The sequence below is a fragment of the Hypanus sabinus genome, chromosome 13 (genome assembly GCF_030144855.1).
Source record: "Hypanus sabinus isolate sHypSab1 chromosome 13, sHypSab1.hap1, whole genome shotgun sequence".
NCBI lineage: Eukaryota > Metazoa > Chordata > Chondrichthyes > Myliobatiformes > Dasyatidae > Hypanus > Hypanus sabinus.
The window spans coordinates 75,833,610-75,848,881 of record NC_082718.1 but is presented as its reverse complement, the minus strand read 5'-3'; the positions used below and the strand labels follow the sequence as shown (position 1 = coordinate 75,848,881).

At 40.1% G+C, this 15,272-nt stretch overlaps 1 protein-coding gene across 5 annotated transcripts in view; it reads right to left on the bottom strand.

Moving 5' to 3' along the window:
* Positions 1–819: 819 nt before the first annotated feature.
* The window catches only part of tchp (trichoplein, keratin filament binding), a 39,245-nt gene continuing 24,792 nt past the window's right edge, over positions 820–15,272 (bottom strand). For all 5 annotated transcript variants that reach the window (XM_059987904.1, XM_059987907.1, XM_059987905.1 and 2 more), the window contains exons 7-13: positions 14,535–14,647; positions 10,198–10,264; positions 8,527–8,699; positions 7,244–7,325; positions 5,608–5,793; positions 3,950–4,093; positions 820–3,591 (exon numbers count right to left, since the gene is read on the bottom strand). In XM_059987904.1, the coding sequence (XP_059843887.1) occupies positions 3,559–3,591; positions 3,950–4,093; positions 5,608–5,793; positions 7,244–7,325; positions 8,527–8,699; positions 10,198–10,264; positions 14,535–14,647 (798 nt within the window). In that variant the 3' untranslated portion in view covers positions 820–3,558. The remainder of the gene's footprint in view (positions 3,592–3,949; positions 4,094–5,607; positions 5,794–7,243; positions 7,326–8,526; positions 8,700–10,197; positions 10,265–14,534; positions 14,648–15,272) is intronic.

Sequence of the window (15,272 nt, the reverse complement as noted above, 5' to 3'; positions counted from 1 at the left end):
CTGCTCGCTGCACTCCTCTTGGACGCAGGCTCTGCAGTGTCACTTTTTTTATTTCCATTTCTTTTCCCCATTCTTGCCCCTCTTTTCTGTTCAAATATTTTCTGAAAAATATTATATTTGATGAGTTAACGGGGCTCAATACGCATTTTTCCGGAGGAGCTAGTGACTTAAGCTGCCATTCTCGACGATGACGTCACCGGAACGCCGACAGGAGACTTTTTCATTATTCATTCTGGGAAATATTTTAAAATTGGTAAACAGAATAAACATTTAGCTCTGCTGTGATCTAAATGAATGGGAAAGTAAACTTGCAACATCTTCTGAAATACAGTCCTATATTCACTGCCATAGGTGTTTATGTGTTGCATTATCAGAGATCCTGACCGGCCAAAATTCATCAACATCATCATTATGAGCTGTGTTGTATGATGTGGTCTCCATGACCATGATTGTTCTTGGCAAATTTTTCTACAGAAGTGGTTTGCCATTGCCTTCTTCTGGGCAGTGTCTTTACAAGCCGGGTGACCCCAGTCATGATCAATACTCTTCAGAGATTGTCAGCAGTTGCATAACCAGGACTTGTGATATCCACCACCTGCTCCCATGGGTTCACGTGACCCTGGTTGGTGGGGTGGGGGGAGGGTGCTAAGCAGATGCTACACCAATCAGGTTCAAGATCAGCTGGTGACAAACAGCATGCTAAGGTGCCCAGGAACACAATCAAGAATTAACTTCTTCATAGCCAGCATGAAGTGGGGAGGGATAGAGAGGGGATGTGAAATATTTAACAGGTAAGTAAGTAGACAACAAGCATTATTTCATTATCTGATGCACGAGGCACTTTATTTATATAATAAACAATTGAATAAAAACATTATGCCCCAGATGACAGTTGTTTCATGATTACTGCTTCTGAAATAGTGTCATAAACTGTACACAGGATTAGTAAAAAGCCTAGATTTTGTTTATTAACATAGCAAATGTTATGTTGCAGACATCAATTTCAGTGTGAAATAAGTACAGACACTTACTGAATACCTGGGCTAATTATGAGAGTCACTAGGAAATCAAGGGAACTGGCAATTAACCAGTTGGACAGTTATGCTAGAAGTATCATTAGAAGCTTTAATGGCCTGAAAGTTAAATAAACACAGTTTGGTGTAAGTGAGCATCTGTGAATAGAAGTTGCTGCTAATTAGATAGTGACAGCTTTCACACTTAACATTAGCTCAATCAGTTCCACCTGGACAGCTAGAAATTTAGGACAGCCCAGATAATGCAAGACTGCATTGGTATTAACAAAGAACTAAGATTTCAAAGCCCAAATCACTCAGTATTTTATAAAGATTTTTATTTTTTCTCACCTTAATCCCTTCCTAGTCTGCATTGGACTCCATCTATAGTTTAGCATTGATTTCAATCACATGGTCCAAGCAGACATGCCTTATTGACACGATCTACAAAAATAACTAAGACAAGTTGAGTAATTTGAGCTAACTTGCTGCTGTACAAAATTAAAATTTAAAAACTGAATGGTAAACATAACTTCTATTTCTGATCCTCTCCTGGTCTCTGTAGCTCACTGCCAGAGTGCAAGGGGGTAACTGCTACTACACTTACCCGGTTGTATATTTCACTTTCCTGTACTTGGCCTGCAAACATTGTAAGGGAAAATGCGAATATGGTGTGAAGGGATGATTTCCCAGTTTCTTACCATCAGCCAGCACATCTTTAACATATTGAAGAAGTTGGATCAGAATGCACTTCACATGAATATCATTCCTACCAGTCTCCACGTACATTGAACTCCATTGAAAATAAATCTGAATGTGGTGGGGCTGAATCTTCCGTTAAATGCTCCACTACTGCGAAGAAATTAACTGGTCTTACAAATACAGGAAACACATACAGTAATACCAACAGAAAAGTCTGAGTCCATTATAAATATCACATTTGTCTATACTAAGCTGGCTACATACCAATTATTAGATTCTCTTGCACAGTAATTTTCCGTTATCTCACTTCCACTCACACATAGTTCCATATATGGTGCTTTTCGGTCCATTCCTGAAGTATGCCTTAAAACTTACAAGTGAGAACTTAAAATACAACAAATTCAGTAGATGCTGGAAATCCAAAGCAACACACACAAAATGCTGGAAGAACTCAGCATGTCAGGCAGCATCCATGGAGATGAATGGACAGTCAACATTTTGGGCTGAAACCATCTTTCAGGACTGGACAGTAGCCAAAATAAAAAAGTCTGGGGAGGGGAAGGAGGATAGCTATAAGGTGAAACCAGACGGGTGGGAAAGGTAAAGGGCTGGTGAGGATGGAATCTGATAGGAGAGGAGAATGGACCATAGGAGAAAGGAAAGGAGGAGGGGCACCAATGGGGAATAGAAGAGGGGAAGGGAAGGGAAATTGTTTTTTTAATTGAAAGAGAAATTGATATTCATGCCACCTGGATGGAATAAGGTTTTGCTCCTCCACCCTCGGGGGTTGGGGGGGGGGGGGGAAGGAGTGAGAATTTTAGGTTCTTTTTTCCCAACTCTTGAGTGGGGCCTGACATATTAAAACTTTCTCCTTCTCTTACTACAACAAAGCACTGAAATCAGGAACTGGTACATCTCCCTGCTTTAGAATACATTAAATTAAATTTATTGCTCATCTATTATTAAAGGCTTGTAGATGAATAGATGTTTCTTTAACATTTGTATTATATGCCATGGTGTTGAACAGGTCACTAACATGTCTGACACAGAATTCCTGAAACAAACACTATTCCAAACTCTGTCACAGAAAGAGATCACAAGGCAGGAGGAGGATGTGCTCAAAGCCTCCTTGAGAAACAACCCCGACATTCCTTGGGAATCACTGACCCAGTCTGTTTAAAGTGGAGAAGCAATAGTTGGGAAGAGTAAAAAGCCCCTGCATAAATGGTGAAGGAGATCCAACACTCACAGACTACCCAACCCATCAGAAACCTTCTGCTCTTTCTCTGGTAGATTCTGTAGTTTCATCATTGGCCACATTAGTTAACCCAATTACAAAAGAATGTGAGTAAATGCAAGTAGTCCCTAATCCTAAAAAGGATGATTACGGGAACAGAAGCAATTCTGTGGCAGTCTGAACTGCCACAGAATCCATGGCTGTGGAGCTCCACTAAATGTAGATGTGGCTTCAGGATTACTTTTTGATCCATATATGTGCAATATGGATTCTGTGCACCAGCCATTCACGAACACTCATCTGAGTGACGGTATAATCTTTCAAGCAATGAAAACTGGTTGGGACCTGTGGAGGACTATGTACTAATCACAGGTGATCAATTTATAGAGAAGGTGTCTTCCTTACAGATTTATATCAGTTTGTTGGCTTCATATGAAATTCAGCCTAAATTTCATATTTCCACAGGTTGATGTTTCTTCTTCAGTAAGTGCAGGACTGAAAGGGAGTTGAAGACTCTGTCAGTGAGAGCATTTGCTCCATGCAGTGAATCCATTCCAAGGGAAGAGTCACACTTTACAGCCACATTTGCACCTCCCAGTTTTTAAATTACGTCCAGGCTATTCGTGGCCGGTGCCAAGTCTAGTAAATAAGAATCAGAAACAAAAAAAATACATATTAGAGTATCTATACTGAAGACAAAATATTTGAGAGATCCAGAACCAAGCTATATTGTATAGTACAGCAAATATACTACATATTACTTTCTGTACTATAGAGGAAATTTTACATTGTATACCAGACATTCCAGACACCCACTTTCAATTCAGACACAAGGAATTGTTGCTTCAGATGACAGCACCTGCAGTCTGCTAAAGGAACTCAGCGAGCAGAGCAGCATACCTGGAGGCAGGGGGTGTAAGTAGTCAAGGTCTCAGGTTTGGGATGCAAGGTTTTGATCTTTCCCTCCCCCATGCTACTCATGCCACCTATCATTTACCTTGGGCTCATATCCTTGCCGTCTCATCAGCTCAGCTTCACGTTGAAGCAACTCTTCATTCTCCCTCTCTGCGAACCTTTCCTCATTCTCCTCTTCCTGTTGTCGTTGCAACTCTTCCAACTCCTTCCTCCTTCGTTCTTCAACCTGCATTCGGGAGAAAAGTCAGGAATATCTGCATTCATCAGAGTATTAACTAGTATACTGCTTTTATTTATCAGTAAGTTGATACTTGTTTTATCTTTGCCACCACACTGCATGGTATAATTCCACACATGCACTCATGGCCATTTTATTAGGTACACCTGTTCATTAATACAAATATCGAATCAGCCAATCATGTGGCAGTAACTCAATGCCAACATGGTTATGCCACTCACTGGATGTTTTTTGCTTTTCACACCATTCTCTGTAAACTCTAGAGACTGTTGTGTGTGAAAATCCCAGGAGATCAGCAGTTTCAGAGATACTCAAAACCAGCCTACCTGGCAGCAACAACCACTTCATGGTCACTCAGATCAAACTTCTTCTCCATTACGATGTTTGGTCTGAACCACTGCACCTCTTGATCATGTCTACATACTTTTGAGTTGCTGTCTCATGATTGACTGATCAGATATTTGCTTTAACAAGCAGGTGCACAGCTGTACCTAATAAAGTGGCCATGAGTGCATGTGTGGAATGCTTTGGAATTCTCTTTAATCCTACTTGCTAAGGATTTTTCATGGCCTCTCTTGGCTTTCCTAGTTCTCTTCTCGAGTTTCTTTCTGGCTTTTTTATAATCAAGTGGCCTGTTAATTTTAGCATACGCTTCATTTTTCTTCTTCACTAATTTCACCACCTCTCTCAACAACCAAAGTTCCCTTCCCTTGCCATCCTTACTGGAACATACCTGTCCTATACTCTGTGCAGCTGGATTTTAAACTCTCTCCACGTCAGCTATGGACTGGTCTAAACACACCTTCTTCTAATAACTCTTCCTTAGTTCCTGCCTTATACTCTCATAATTTGCCCTGGTCCAATTAATACTCTCTTGCAAGGTCCATACTTATCCTAATTATTAACTGTCATAGGAGTTGTGTTCACTATTCCCTAATTGTTCTTGTCTAAAACTCTTGTCTACGAAGATCTCAGCATTCCAGGTGAGCCCAAGTATACTCAACTCCAGTTCCAGTTCCTTCACACATAGTCTGCAGCATCCTACAATTCCTACATGAAGTGCAAATTTTCCCATGCTTACTGTATTACTTGCAATACTTTCCATTCCATCTTTTTTTCTTTCTCCTGCCAAGGAGAATGCTTTTTTCACAAGCCAGTATTGGGAAAGAATTAGAATGAACCTAAACCTTGCCACAACTAGAGCAGTGCTTTTCTCTAAAACCTTGATACAACTGGAGCTGTGCTTTTTTCTAAAGCCTTGCCACAACTGGAGCAGTGCTTTTCTCCATTTAACTCAGAACCCAACTTTGCATTGTTGATCCTGAAAGGAAATCAGTTAACATCAGTGACCACATGAACAAGCTGTCTGGAGAACTCTTGGTTATCTGATGTTTGGGAATGGTAAATTAATGAATGTACATTGCTACAGTGTAAAGAAGGACAAGTAATGAAGTGATTCAGGCCTCTTGTTCTTTGTTCTTTGTTTGTTCTTTGGAACAAACCTGAGCTTCTAGCTCCTGTTTGCGGGCTGTTTTTACTTCCTCCTCTTCCTCTTTCTTACGCTTTGTCATTTCCTTTACTTCCTCGAGTTCTTGAATAAGTTTCTCCCGAAGCTGCACAGATTCTTCCTGAGCGCGTCGATTCAGCTCGATTCTCTCCAGGACTTGCTGCTGACGACCTATAAGTACCTGACAAAGGAGGAGGTCACTTTAAATACTGCTTGTACCACTGCCAAAAGCAATTTAATATAAACTGTGCTTAACAATCAGAGGATTCATTTTTGTTTCATTCATTCATTATGTGCGTTGTCAAATGACAATCATGATTTTTCCACAACTTGATAAATTTTACTACTGAAGTGGCTTGCCATTGCCTTCTTTTGGGCAATGTCTTTACAAGATGGGTGACCCCGGCCTTTATCAATACCTTTCAAAGATTGTCTGTCTGGTGTCAGTTGTCACATAACCACCAGCTGCTCATACTACCATTCGCCACCTGCTCCCATGGCTTCACATGACCCTGATTCTGGTGGGGGGGGGGGGGGCGCACCATGCAGGTAGTACATATCGCCCAAAGGTGACCTGCAGGCTAGTGGAGGCAAGGAGTGCCTTACACCTCCTTTGGTAAAGACATACAGTATCTCCACCCTGCCATTTATTTGACCATAAATTCACATGAGCACCAGAAATGCTTAACAGTACTATTTTTGTATTTCAGAATGCAGCTCTGAATTACTTTCAAGTCTTTTGTTCCCTACGAAGTCCAAAGCAATTTTTGACGTCCTCCTTTTGTATGAAAGTCACAAGAGCAGGAAAATGTTGCATTAGGGTTGTGATTGATAGAGAATTCAGTTTATTTATTGTGGTGAAGATCTTATTTTTGCATCCTGTGTAGCTTTAAGTAAGCTGAGTAAAAACTCGGTCTTTTATTCTTTAAAGAAAATTTATCTCATTAGAAGATCTTTGAAATAAACTCTACAGATTGCTGATGGAGTGGCTTTACACTATTACCAGCCACTTACACCAGTTCATGAATGTTTATCAATCAGCTTTTAAGGGACAAAATAACTCAACAGAATTAGTGACTAACAGTGTGACCCCCACATTTTTTTAAAGAAAAGAGCAATATGCTAACACAAAACTGTACTTTGATAAGAAACTCAGTGAAGAATCCCTGCCCCAACAGTAATCTTAGGTGATGATCACCATTTTTTGAAATCAGAATATTACCAGTTTTCTGTATTGCTAGCATGTCATGTATGATTCTAGTTCATAAGCATGAGAGACGTCCTTCCAGCCCATTTCAAGCATAGTTCCGGGAGGGATGTCTTTTGGACAATACCTGCCTTCTCACTTCACCTGTTAGAGATGGTATTACTGAGAACAGTAATGGTAAATTAAGGGTGTACATTGACATACATTGCTCTGTCTCAAAGTATCAACGAAAAGCCACTCAGCATAAAATATTAATTTTGTAGAGGTCAATGTTTATGAAAAAGTGGGCAAGTCTTAGAACATTCTTTGTAGATGGAACATTGGGAAGCTGACTAAATACATTTTAAGATACAATATCTACATACTTAACAATTTAAAAATAATTAATCTCTAGAAAAATAACGGTAGAAAATTACTTTCTTACCTCTTGCATTAAACGCATTCTTGCTTGTCTTTCCCTCTCCCACTCCTCCTCTCGTTTTTCCCACATACGTTGGGCCTCCTCCCTGTAATGAAAGGATTGTTTTTTTCCCTCAGATTAAAAAGCTCACGGTGCATCCTATATTTCAGTTTGCTATTACATTCATAGACTACAATACATGGATGGCCATGAATAGTTGCATTCAAAAAAATAAATTTGAACATTTAACCCTAACTCTAATTCATCAACACAAATATAGCTGTGCATTCCATTTGACTTGTTTAGTACTCTCAAATCAAGATAGAATTAAATTAATTGTAGTCCATGAAAGCTGGTAAAAGTTATTTTCTCAATAATACTGGGTCAGATCACACCGAATTAAAGCCATTGCCCAAACTCACTATCCAGAAAGCCCACCACATTAATCATGCCCTGACATCCATAAGCCCTCCTGCAAAACAATGACTACACCTTGTGTAGTGTATCCCGATTTTGACCCCAAATACCCTAGTAGCTTCTCCTGAAAGCTCACTGTGTCAAAGGCCTTTTGACCATTTAAGTCTGATTAGCGAAACTAGAAAAAAACAGTTCAATGGGCTAATTAAATTTAAAAAATCTAATACATTTTGTTAAAATACTTAATCTGGAAATTAACTAATAAGAAATAAAGTCAAGTAAGTAAACCATTACTTACATTTTTAACAAACTAATAGTAACAGAATAAAACAGGGGAACATTTAGTCCCTCCGCTCACATGGACTTTGCAAGTAATCTCCCTTCTTCAATATATAGATACACAAGTTAAAGACATGATGGACAACAAGCAGAAACATGATCAGCTCATTCAGTCATCAAAACAAGGCCTTTATTTCTTCCATGGGAAAATACTCATTTCACAAAATTGAAGAGTTTGATTTGGAGGAATACTATTCAATAAGACTGCAATGTCAAGAAAGACTCAACATTTTCTCATTATTTTCTATAAAATCCCACAGAAACAACAGCAATTGGTACATCAACCATAAAATGATTAATTAAATAAAAATGCCAATTTGGAATTGAGCACCAGTGATCAACTTGCAAGCAAAAAATTGAAGAACTCTAATCTTAAGCAGACTTGCAGAAGGTCCGCCATACCTGCTCAAGTTGTTCCAATGATATGGTCACAAATAACATCTGTGCTCCTAGATTTAGGGAAGCACAACATAATGAATGCTTCTGTCTCTCTGCAATAGAATTCTTTGATGACTAAATAACAGGAGCATAATAAGTAATCAGGGACTGACCTAAAGATGGTGTCCAATTCTGCCTCCCGCTCCCTTTCCAACTGGAGCTGCTCCTCAATGACTTTTTTCATCCAAGCTGCATCAGCTATAGCTCGTTCTTTCCTCGCTGACTGCAGTTTTTGGTCTACCTCTTCTTTTTCAATGAGGGATGCAAGAAGTTGGCGATCCATCTCCTATGAATTAAAAGTGGTACACAATAAAAAGTCAATTCAACAACAAGAAATGCAAGCAAAGAATCCAAATAATGTTACAAAAATCCATAAAGGGTACCGAGTTTGATTGCATCAAGAGTACTTGTAATATTCTGTCAATGATAACAGAAACACCCAACAATACAATGATACATTATCACCTATAGTCCAACAATCAAATTAACAACAGACAGCATTTTGAAATTATTTTGATAGGTAGTATTTCCTTGCTAGACTGTCGACTGTTTGAACTATTTTTTCTGTCTGTAAAACAGGCATGGATGACAATTGATTCTTGAATAATCATTGTTTCAGTTGATCTAAAGGTAACCCACAAGCATGAAAATTAACTCTGCTGAACAAAAAAATGGACAATAATTGATGGAATGCACATGAACTCTATTAGTTTATATAGAACATAGAATAGTACAGTACATTACAGGCCCTTCGGCTCACAATGTTGTGCCGACCCTCAAACCCTGCCTCCCATATAAACCCCCACCTTAAATTCCTCCATATACCTGTCTAGTCATCTCTTAAACTTCACCAGTGTATCTGCCTCCACCACTGACTCAGGCAGTGCATTCCACACACCAATCACTCTGAGTAAAAAAACTTTCCTCTAATATCCCCCTTGAACTTACCTCTCCTTACCTTAAAGCCATGTCCTCTTGTACTGAGCACTGGTGCCCTGGGGAAGAGGCGCTGACTGTCCACTCTGTCTATTCCTCTTCATATCTTGTACACCTCTATCATGTCTCCTCTCATCCTCCTTCTCTCCAAAGAGTAAAGCCCTAGCTCCCTTAATCTCTGATCATAATCCACACTCTCTAAACCAGGCAACATCCTGGTAAATCTCCTCTGTACCCTTTCCAATGCTTCCACATCTGGAGTGAAGTTTTGCACCTATAAATTCTTACATAAAGTCTCCATATTAGCCATATCACTGAGTTGCCTTGGATAAAGGCAATGTACTGTCACTGATAAGAACAGTACCCTAACTGTCTCAGTATGACTAGTTACAGAGAGATGATGCATTCGCCTCATGGCCCCTCTCATTCAAGATACATTCAAAGAAACTGGAAAAAGAAATGATAACTAGAATTTCAAGAAGTAAAATAAAACAGTTACTAAGTACTCTCAGTGTTTAACCAAAGTATTTTGCAGCTAGATTACTAAATGAACAATTGCTCCTCCTTAATACAATCTATTTTTAAGCTAGACAGTTCCATATAACTCAAAAGCTCTTCCTGAATTTGCAGTTACATTTCCTGAAACTGTAAAAGTAAACTAAGGTTTAGTTTGGTCTTTGCTTTGCAACTTTCAACTATTAATAATAATTTCACTCAAACTTTTGAACAAGTGACATGCTTACTAATTAGCAATAGAAGACACCATTCAAGACTATTCCCACTATTCATACAAGATTCTTAAATTAAACATTCAAACTCTTTAAACAACTCAACACAAGAGGCATTACCAATTCTTCCTGAATTTGCTGAGCACGCCTCCTCATCTGGGTCTTGTATTGTCGATTCAGTATCCGGCTGCAAAGATGAACACAGCCAGTTAACATGTGGAAGTAGTTTCTGTGGATAGTTATTGACTAAATCTAAAAAAAATGGGGAAAACTGCTTCAATGCAATCCCTGGATATGCCCTCTCCCACTGGCAAGATAGACAGTCAGAGGTGCGTCACAGTGGGGTTGACTACAGGAATAAGGAAGTCTAATCAGGATTGTGCAAGCCCTGGTGAGACCACACCTGGAAAGGTGTATTTCAGCCTGCGATCATTTACTGAGGCGGTTTCTTTAAAAGCACCTGAGTGAGGTGGGACTATCACAGGCTGACACTGCTGACTGTGGACTTAATCACAGAAAGAGAGGGGGTGGAGAGAGAGGGGGGATGGGGTGGGGGAGGGGGAAGGGTGGAGAGAGGGCAGAGAGAGGGGGGATGGGGTGGGGAGGGGGAGAGACAGGGGAAGTCGGGAGCTTCAGTTTGTCGCATCTGAGGCTTGGAACTCTCCAATGGCCACAGGGGTGGGTTGATCATCGGCACGCAGTGCATAAGGGACAAGTGCCTGTCACTTTGTATAATCCATAGGAGTGGATTTTGGAATATCCTGTGGGACTACTTGTGCAACCCTTGCCTGGGTATGTTGTGCGGTAACCACTCAAAGACTATATTCCTGTGACAGGTTGTTTTTGGTGATAATTCATACATGGGATTTGGAACGACCCGACCAATAAGATCTTCAACAACTATTACTTTGTTTACCGGACGTGGAACCTGTGGAATACTTAGTACTTATCTTCTCTCTCCATTACAACATGGATTACAAATATCTCTCTCCCATCATTTATTACACAGATGACTGAAATTTCTCACTTTACCATCTCAAGACTCTAAGCTTTGTTCCCCCATGATCGATAGTTTGGGAGCTATATTTACACACATATATACACTAACAATGTTAACTTTTGTTTATTTTGATTAAGTTACTATATTATAAGTAGATGCTAATAAAGATAGTGGCTTTAACATTAAAACCAGACTCAGTGCGAAATCTCTTGCTGCTGATTTGTTTCTAAAACGATACAGCTCGTAACAGGTCTCTATACCCAGGGACATAGAGGGAGCACAGTGAACGAAGAATGAATCCAGGGATGGAGGGTTTCCCATCTGAGGAGAGATTCAATGAGATATTGTATTCTCAACAGCTTTGAAAATCAATTGGAGATCTCATCAAATCAGACACAATTCTTAAAATGCTTGACAGTTTAGATGAGGAGAGAATATTTTCTGTAATGTACAAGTCAGAAACTGGGTGTACCGTTTGGAATAAGAGTAGGCGGTTTAGGACAAAGATGAGGAGAAATATTTTCACTCAGAAGGCCTTCACGTCAAAGTAAGTGTGGTTGGACCACAATAGGCATCAGATTCATGTCAAGTCAAATATGACAATGTTAAAAGGTACTGAGGCTGGGAGAAAGCCAGACAGCAAAATAGGAAGCCAAGGGCAGAACTCTTACAGCAACCTACACAAAGCTACAGAAGAGAGGAATCCTGAGACAGAGAAAAAGTCCTTCTCTCCATCGTCTGGCTAGCTGACCCAAGCCCAGCAGGGGCTGATCATGTGTCACATCAGGTCAGGTAGGATTTTAATTCTGTATGCAAGCAGGACTCTTCATGTGCAATATAATACAAGTGAAGTCGATGCAATTTCACACTTAGATACCGAAACTGACCTCTACTGACTAAAGTCATACCTTTGTGATTACTGGAGATCGAATGGAACTCACTACAGCAATTCCTCAGGACAATGTACTAGGCTCAAACAACTTCAACATTTTTTCCATTACTTGATGCCACAGCATTAAAGTTAATGAAGCAGCCCACAAACATGTTCGGTGAGAATCAGAAAACATTCAGGCAATTCAATAATCTGCAGGTAATCAAGTGTTGCACAAATAACAGGCAATGACAATACCCAACTAGTGAGGGTCCAAACATCTCTATACAGTGTTATTATCTCAGATCATTAACACCCCAAGGCCACCACTGAGAAAAACGCAACCTGTTCAGCCAGGTCAATTCTTTAGTACGAGAGGAGATCAAAAGTTAGGTGTCAATTCCCAACTTCTAAATTCTTACTGCCATTTACAAAGCTCATCACAAATGTGATGCAAAATTCTCCACTTGGTTAAATGAGTGCAACTCCATCAAGACCATCCAAAACAAAGCATCCACTTAACCGGCAACTCATTGATAAACTAAGCATTCACTCCCTCCAACACTTGGGCAGTGTTTATCAAAAGTAGCCTGCTACAATAACAATCCCCAGCACAAAGGAGGCCAGGGATAGCAAGCACATAGTAGCACCACAACGTGAAGTTACACATCAACCCAACTTGAAAATATACTGAAAATTCTGCAGAAAGTTACACTTGGGAAAAGATGTGTGCGGGGGGGGGGGGGGGGGTTAAAGAGGGACATGAATGCAGGAATATGACAAGAAAAGAAACCATATGGTGGCAAAGCTTTGGATTAAAATATATAAGTGGGACTGGATGCTTTTAGTTTCAAAAGCATAGTAACATTACAGCATCTTCCTTATGTAAATAGTTACTGTTACGAGAATAGCTACCTGTTACCATTCAAGCATGGTTATTTTTATTTTACAATGGTCATTTTGTTATTTCATGAAACATCTGTTAAAATTCGAACAATCACGCTGCAACGGCATAATATAGAAAAATACACAATAATATCATAATGGTGCATTGGAACACTGAAGAAACTTTTAAGTATGATGAAAGATTTAAAAAGTAAACATTGCATAAAATTAGAACATTAATTGCTGATTTGAGATTGCTAATAGACAATGGGAGAAGGCTGAATTTCTCAGAGGCCAAACATTTTACTTCACTTTCCATTCCCGTTCCGACAAGCCGGTCCATGGCCTTTTCTTGTGCCAAGAAGAGATAACCCTCAGGGTGGAGGAGCAACACCTTATATTCCGTCTGGGTAGCCTCCAATCTGATGGCATGAACATCAATTTCTCCTTCTGATAAAAAACATTTTCCCTCCCCCTTCCCTCTTCCTTTATTCCTCACTCTCGCCTCTTAGCTCTTCTCACCTGCCCACCACCTCCCCCTTGGACCTCTCCTCCTTCCCTTTCTCCCCTGATCCACTCTACTCTCCTGTCAGAATCCTTCCTCTCCAGCCCTTTATCTTTCCCACTCACCTGGTTTCACCTATCATATAGTAAACAAAAAGTACACTGCAGATGTTATGGTCAAAGCAACATGTACAACATGCTGGAGGAACTCAGCAGGTTGGGCAGCATCCGTGGAAATGAGCAGTCAACGTTTCGGGCTTGTTTCCGCAGATGCTGCCCAACTTGATGAGTTCCTCCAGCATGTTGTACGTATTGCCTTCACCTATCATATTCTAGCTATCCACCTTCCCCTCACCTCACTTTTTTATTCTGGCATCTTCCTTCTTCCTTTCCAGTTCCAATGAAGGGTCTCAGCCTGAAACATCAATTGTTTATTCACTTCCATAGATGCTGCCTGACCTGCTGAGTTCCTCCAGCATTTTGTGTGTGTTGCTTTGGATTTCCAGCATCTGCAGACTTACCCGTGTTGATGATTAACTAAATATTATTGGATGGGGGTGTGGAGAGCAGAGAAGTCACTATGTGTTAAGTAATAGTTGCAGCATTGGAATTGCCTCATTTCAGTTTAACTGCTTACTGAAGACTAGACAATATTTTCCAAATAAATTCTCCCTACCATCCTCATGCATTATTTCTTGGCCATTTAGGCTTCATTATATTCTTTTGTGTGAACCTACATAACATAAAATTGGAAAAGGCTCTTCAGTCTAAAGGTCAGTGCTTGAGCACGATGCGAAATTTAGCTAATCCTTTGCACATGATGCATATCCCTCCAATCTATCATGTGCCTATCTAAAAGCCTCTTGAAAGCCACTTTCGTATCTGCTTCCATTATCACCTGCAGCACTAGCATCTCAACTCTATATAAAAAAAAACTTGCCTCGCACATCCCCTTAACATTCCTCCTTTTACCTTTAAGCTCTGCACTCAAATATTCAACATTTCTCCCCTGGGGAAAAGGATCTGGCTGTTGATTCTATCTATGCCTCTCAGTTTTATAAACTTCTATAATCCATATTGAAACTTATGAGACAGTGCAACTCAAATCATCTTATGAGGAAAGGTTAAGCGAGCTAGGGCTTTTCTCTTTGCAGCAAATTAAATTAAAGAGGACTACAAGCTTTGTTTACTACTTACCCCAACTCAGATTTCTTTCGCCGTTGTTCTAATTGTTTCCTTTGCTCCTCCAGCTCCTCCAACTCCCATTGCTGTTTCAATAATCTCTCCTGTTCCAGCTTGAGTTTCTTTGCCTATAGATAACGAAAGGACCCTATATTAAAGCAGAACTGTGCAAATACCCAGTGAGGACACCCGCAAAAAAGGTAAATACTGTATATTGAAACAATGACCTTTTCAAACAAAGGTTTCAACTCACTGAAAGCTCTACTACACTTGAGATGCCGAGGTTAACTCATGAAGTTGGAGTTAATTCCTTAAACATGACCCAGATAATCCTACTAGGGATGAACATCAATTCAGTTACCCTGTACATTTCAGTAAGATCACTTCTCTCCCTGTTTATTTGATTTCTCCTCAAATGACAAAATGGTCATCCTCAGAATTAATCTGGTAAACCTTCACAGCAGTCCCTCTATGCAATTATATTGATGGTGGGTTGGAGATACATCTCTACCAAAGGAGTTGTAAGGCACTCCTTTACTCCATTAGCCTGCAGGTCATGCTTGGGCAAGGTGTAGCGCCTGCTTAGCCCCCTGATCAGGGTTACATGAAGCCATGGGAGCAGGTGGTGGATGGTCACATGAGAAGCTGCTGCATATCACAAGTCCTAGTAATGCAACCACTGACATCAGGTGGACAATCTCTGAAGAATATTGATCTATAAGGACACTGTCTAGAAGGTGGCAATGGCAAACA